This window comes from Nicotiana attenuata, unplaced genomic scaffold, assembly GCF_001879085.1.
Source record: "Nicotiana attenuata strain UT unplaced genomic scaffold, NIATTr2, whole genome shotgun sequence".
NCBI classification, from domain to species: domain Eukaryota; kingdom Viridiplantae; phylum Streptophyta; class Magnoliopsida; order Solanales; family Solanaceae; genus Nicotiana; species Nicotiana attenuata.
The window spans coordinates 70522-77247 of record NW_017674636.1 but is presented as its reverse complement, the minus strand read 5'-3'; the positions used below and the strand labels follow the sequence as shown (position 1 = coordinate 77247).

Genomic DNA, 6726 nt, shown 5'->3' with positions numbered 1-6726 from the left:
AGGTTGGTTGGTTGGGGGAATTAACCAGTTTTCACATAAGAGAAATGTTGGGAAATGAGCCACCCTTGACTCAGGTCAAAAACCTAGACTAAGAGGGACAATCTCTATGTAGAAATGAGTCTCGCACCGGGTCTTTGGGAGTGCAGGGAGGAAACTCTGCAGCATGTGAATGTAGCTAAAAAAATGACTGCCACTTACCGGCAAATCGTTTCCAGAATTGGCCACTAAAAGATTGGATGTGTCAACACCTATGAGCTTCCCACGCTCATCCTTCAACTGTTAATAACCCAAACAACATGTTAATGCCAAACTAAAGCTGAGAGCCCCAAAAGTTTAAACGTAAAGCTTGCACTACCTTAGATATAATCTCTACTAACTCAGTGTAAGTAACATCATTGATAGAAGGTAAGTCATTAGCAGCCAAAACAACCTGGTCAAAGAAAGCAGTAGTAAAATGAGATATGGAAACAAGAAAAGCACACTGTTACTGGAAATGCTTTCATTTACTACCAATACGAGCTCAACATAGCTACTAAATCTATCAGCTGTTCAATTGGCGGCAACATTGATGCGCTTCATACTAACATCATGACTACATATACAAAGTGTGTAACTTATTCACTGGCGCTTCATGCTATTAAACTAGGTTTTCTAGTTTTCCTGAATTCATTCAAGAAATGTTCCGGTTCTAATCTTAGCTTCAGGGGATTGATGAAACAGAACAAGAATGATGATATTCACGAGGTGCCACAACTATGATATAGCCATAAAAGCAGCACAAAGCCCCAGCTCGTTTGTAATGTTTTACTGGAGATAAAACATCTTCATAAATGTAATAAATGCTGCAAAAAGAGAAATAAGAGAGAATTAAAGTTACACTTCCAGACGAGGAAGTAAAAGTCCTACCACAGTGATCTATGCTACACCACATTGAACTTGTGTGCACCCATAAAAACCCACATACCAAGCATATCAAATACACGTCAATTAACGGCATATGCAATGTAATCAAAGAACAGTCCAGCTACTGGTGGCCTACAACTTGAATCCAGTTTATTAAACGCAAGAAACTTCCAATCTTTACATACAACAAAGGACAAGGGACTGCAAAATAAACCTGTGCTCCATGACGAAGTAATTCTCTAGCAAATGGCAAAATACCCAAAATAATATCTGCACCAGAATTATCAACAAAGATTACAGCCTGTACAAGAGTAAGGATGTCAGTGAAGGAACAGACATCAAACATACCGGATCCTGGTCAAAATAAAGATCAGACTTGAAGCCCAGTGAAGATGATATATGAAAAGAAACTCACCTTTTTCCATGTTTTTTTACTCCATTTTGTAATAAAAGTGTCCATATCATCTATAACCCAGGGTCGAGGGACAAGGTTTTGGCAACTAGCGAGAAAAGACATACCATCCTCTGAAAACAGCTCTGCAAGCTTCAAGAGAGGTCAAGGAAAGTAGACATTAGTTACACACGATTTCGAAAACTTTGAATCATTTTAGAATTGCTAGTTGTGAAGGATGCTAGATTATATTATATCAAAATCAAATGTGAAAGGTTTCAGCTAGCTGGATTCTGTATAGGTTCCAACAAGATGCTCAGGATATCATATTCTTCTTGTTATCTGCTACAAGGACTCAGGTATGCAAGTCAGATAGGGGAATGTATTTAGGCACGTACAATTTCTAGCAGGTTTTATGTATTTGTAAGGATCTTTACTGGGAACCTATTTATGTAACACCCCTTTGACATGAGTAGGTTTAGGCAAATCAAGAGTTTAACACAGGTATTTTGCAACAAGTTCCTCAAATAAGAACACACCCTTCAAATGATGAAATCTAAAGCATCTCAAGATTCTCAACTGGCTGATGTACTGGTAATTTTGAGCCTCATTGTGTTAATGGCGATGGCTAAGCATTAAGATTTCTCTGCTAATTCTGGTTAGTTTTCACCTTTCATAAAGTTTCTAAGCTAGGAAATATTCCTGATACTCAAATAAGCCACTCCTTTCAGATGATGAATCTAAACCATCTGAATTGACTGATATACTGGTAATTTTAAGCCTCATTGTGTTACTGGTAATGGCTAAGCACTCTAAGATTACTATGATAATTCTAGTTGATTTGCATTTTTCATTTAGTTTCTAAGCTAGGAAATGCTTCTGATAATGATCCCAAGATTGTAGAGTCCTTACAAACTGGAGAGACAGTAAGCAATGTGATTCAGTAACTTTAGGCTTGAGTGCGAGAACCATGAGGCAGAAAATAATTTTCTGATCCTGGGAGTGACATAGGTCACCAAGGCTTTTTGTCTGAAATTTCAAACTCCAGCATAAATTCCAGAGAAGCGCACAAGAGTCTGTCACAGATGTCAATCTTCTGGTAATCCTAAGAATGTAAAAGGCTGCCGTCTAAGTATGATACAGTATTGAGTGCTGACTGTATGGGTTAAGATGTAAAAACCCCTTAAAGCATAAACATATATGCAAGGTTGCTCTTCAATATCATCCAATCGTTTTCTTCAAGCTTTTTACATTTTTTTTTGCATTCATTCTAGTAACCAGACATACTTTCCTGTATTCCTTAATATGTAATAATCTTACCGAAAGCCCATTTGTCCGAGCTGATATAATAACTGCATAAACAGCTTCTGATTTAACCACATTATAAATAAACAAATGAATGTGTCATTTCCAACTTCCCATAAGAAGGTTAAATATCATTGGTGACTTGGGATGGCCAAGGACTAATCTACGAATAAGGCAAAGAAGTCAGCCCAATTACCAATTCAAAGATTGAGAACTTTCCGAGTAAGATATAGAACTTCATCTGAGAATCAATTATCCACCTAATTAACTTCATCAACCAAACCATGACCAGCATAAACTGTAAGGCAGAAAGTCCCATAAGACATGATTATATGCTTTCTTGATATCTGATTTTCATAGTACTTTGATTCTAGATCATAAATACCTTCACACTCTGCACACCTACAAAAGAATTTTGAGTTTTCTCATAATCTGTGAACAAATACGCCAGACTAAACTGTCCAAAACAACAACATGAGATGCACCCACCTTTTTATTATTCACTTAATGTTAAAGTTCTTTCTCTTTGGTCTATGGTAAGAGTACGCCCGATGTGTGGGTTAGGTGCACGTCACGGCTTTGAATCCTGCCACAAACCAAAGCCTAGTGTTTAAGTGGAATAAAGTTGAGTGGCAGGCCCATTATCCACTGAATTTCGAACCATGAGCCATTGCCCTCGGGGATTTCTCTGTTATCAGAAAAAAGAATTTTTTTCTTGCCTTATCAATTGCACACACAGCTTTATATTCTGTCTGCAAAAAGATAGGTCGCTTAGCCAAGCCAAAATGTTGACTAGGATCAAACCATGATGCATGTCAACATTTTCCCTCTTTTTAGAAAGAAAAATTCTGTGGTTAGCTATGGGTTTCAAGCCTATAACTGAAGAGCTGTCAAGAGGTCTACTATGAGTTTGTCAATGCCAAAGCTATATAGATTTTCGAATCACTTATGGCAAGAGAATCTAACATATCCATAGTCCTCTGATAAGAAGAGTGAAAAGCTATCATCAAGCAATTTGGTAATTATCTCAATCATATTTTGGCATCATTTTTGACAATGAAGGTCAAGCAACTTACTATATATCTCAGTGCAGGTATTTTTGTCACCAATCTTTTTTTAATAAGGAGTTTGTCACCAATTATGACATTAAATGCGGCAAGCAACCAAAGAAAAACTACTAAAGGAACCATCTGAGGAAACATGAACTTGAGTTACTTAACTTTCCACTAGAATTTAGAGATAATTATAACATTGGATATTTACAATTCTATATTGTCAAAAGTGCTATAGATTAAATCAACGTGATTGATTGAAAGCGTTCTATAAGTAGTTGCCATAACTTGACTTATTGCCCAGGCATAAGATACGATTTAGATGGAGTAATGGTTCAGAAGATTAACTGACTTCATGCAGTGACTGTGAAGAAATCATGGATCAAAAATCATGACGTACCTTTGCAGAGCCAAGATCAAAAATATTTCCTGCAAAAATTCCTCTGACCAAATTCTCTACACGCTTGGCTTCATCCTCAATAGCATCATTAAGACGTACCACCTCCTCAAATAGGGATATAGCCTTTGCATTTTCTTCGTCCTAGCGCATTTTCATACACCAAAACCGTAGCAGTTAAAACCAGACACTAATTCCTAATGTTGCAGGATAAGGAGTACAAAACAATCTGATGACCTTTAAAGAACTGGATGGTTTATTTTGTAAGGCATGTCAACATCCACAAGCAGACACCCTAGTGCATGTTTGCACAGCAGATGCAAAGTTAGGGTCTCATATTTCACCTTTGGATGATCCACCATGTTTTAGAATGACAGTTTTCATCTATATAATAGAGATTTTCATAGCACTCTTCACATCCTTAGGGTTATTTCTTTAAACACTTGCTAACACGAGAGAGTCAACTTGAGGAATTTAATAATGGAGAAACCATACTAACCTTGACCTTTTTAAATATGTCTCTGAATCCCACTTCTCTAAGCACTTGCTCTCTAAGGCGACAAAGAAGCTAAAAGAATACACAGCAGGAGAAAGTTGTAGCTTCTTAGCAACAACAAAAAGTTATCAGCAACTTAAGGGTCAATAACTGCTTTGCTAATACGGTTGAACTTACAATGCAATCAGGAGGCCCTCCATGACTTTCAGGATCTTTCTTTAGATCCTCAAGTATTTCAGCATACCTATCCACCAAAAGAAAAAACAGGTAAAAATGGAAACTTTCATCAATTTTCATTTTGTAGCATATAAACCTCAAAACCTTCTGAAATATACTCACACTTGCTCAAGGTATGGTCTAAAGCGACTTTAATTTCCCATCACTTTGACGACAAGTCAAAACCACTTATAATTAGAATATGACTATATCGATACCAATTTCCCTCCAAAACTTACACCAAATTTACATGATACTAACCTACACAGAAATTTTTTCTTTTATAAAGCAAATATTTTCCTTGATAAGTATTGATAAAGAAAATATATTTTATTGATTGTAGAGAATATAAAATAAGAGAAGGTCGTCTGAAATGGTTTGGCCATATACTACGCAAACCTCAAAATCCATTAGGCGGGACATTGATGATTAAAGGTACTAAAAGTGGATGAAGTAAGCTTAAAATCATGTGGAGAGAAGATGTCTCAAAAGACCTACAACTCTTAGCACTGATGACTTAGTTCTTAACAGAATATTATGGAAACAAAATATCTATACAGGTTATATCATCTAGTTGGATTAGCTTTGTTGTGGTTACACTTACTTTAGGTTTAATTAGAAAAATGTGAGATTTAGAGAACTTCTAGTTTTATAGACCACTATTTTGTCTTCTACCTAGCCCTCCGGCTACTCCCCACACCTTTTCAGCAGATTGAAGCATGTACTTGAGCTAGCTTGTTGGATAAATAGAGAATCAAGGAATTGACCAAAAGCAACTTTCTTTCAGCATTGTGTACTTAAGCTTAACACTTGGAAACTAGTTCTTCTAATTTAGTTTCCCTTGGTACCCACCACAACCCTCGTCTAACAAAAGGAATTAAAAACAGAAGTATTTTCAATTCCATTGACCCACCTACTCTTGAAGCGAGGGGTAATAGTTAACCGTTTAAGTTTTATGCACCGATAATATAGAAGTATTGACACAATAAAGTCACTTAAAAGATAATAGCTGGTATCTCTATTTAATAAATAAGCATCGGTTGGTAACATAGAATAAATAGTAAGTAACCTGCTATAATAGATTAAATTATATTAATAGTGTAAATATTCATTACACAACCAGTGCTTATAACTCAAATCCAATACGAAATTACAAAAATATAGTATAGAAGGATACCTCTGAGCAAACTTTTCGGCTCGCAAAGGAGCATCTGGAACACTGTCATCGCTCTCGGCCCTCTTCCTGCATTTATTGAAAAAACAAATGAAAATTCTCAGATAAACGAATTATTACGGGCAAAATTTAGCTCGATCTACAACTGGAGGAGTTGAGTACCTAAAAGAAGGAATGGAATTCATGAAAAGGTCGATCCAGGAAATCTCAGTGGGAGTAGGTTTCTTGGGATTGTCGGAAGGGAACCTGTAAGGAATGCTACATGCTCGGTAATTTGACTCAATCGGCGTTGTCAGCAACGGGAACGGCACCAGTTCGCCTGAGCTCTCCATCTTTACTGGCGCGTTTCGACTCGCTCGATGTCCCTTCTTTTTATTTTCCTGGCAGTCTGCACTCTGCACCTAAATCAAGTAGTCTCTTGAAGGTCCAAATTTACCCTTTACTTTTTTGTATTCTCTACATTTAACCTTCTTATACTATTCGGTCATATTTACCTCTGCCATTATACTGTCCGACCAAGTTTATGCTTAGTATCATCAAACTTTTACAAATTACCCCAATCTGTTAGGTGACACAAAATCTCCCATATTATTTTAATTAAGTTACTTATTCTTCTTCTTAATTTACTATTTTTTAAATAGTTGACATTTACCTGCTTTCTTAAAATAAGACAATGATTAGTAAACAAAGTATAGTAAATTGAAGAATTTAAATTAGATAGCTTGTCTAAATTCCAAAGGTATTTACAATAATCCAACTTTAATGAATATTTTGCACCAAAGGTATAAAGAC

The 6726-nt window shown here is 36.3% G+C and overlaps 1 protein-coding gene across 1 annotated transcript in view; it reads right to left on the bottom strand.

Moving 5' to 3' along the window:
* LOC109219047 (uncharacterized protein At2g17340-like) overlaps nucleotides 1-6374 on the bottom strand; it is an 8778-nt gene extending 2404 nt beyond the window's left edge. Inside the window, exons 1-9 of the mRNA XM_019383452.1 lie at nucleotides 6097-6374; nucleotides 5938-6003; nucleotides 4722-4788; nucleotides 4548-4616; nucleotides 4052-4192; nucleotides 1319-1447; nucleotides 1118-1204; nucleotides 356-430; nucleotides 199-276 (exon numbers count right to left, since the gene is read on the bottom strand). Of these exons, the coding sequence (XP_019238997.1) occupies nucleotides 199-276; nucleotides 356-430; nucleotides 1118-1204; nucleotides 1319-1447; nucleotides 4052-4192; nucleotides 4548-4616; nucleotides 4722-4788; nucleotides 5938-6003; nucleotides 6097-6266 (882 nt within the window). The 5' untranslated portion in view covers nucleotides 6267-6374. The remainder of the gene's footprint in view (nucleotides 1-198; nucleotides 277-355; nucleotides 431-1117; nucleotides 1205-1318; nucleotides 1448-4051; nucleotides 4193-4547; nucleotides 4617-4721; nucleotides 4789-5937; nucleotides 6004-6096) is intronic.
* Nucleotides 6375-6726: the final 352 nt, after the last annotated feature.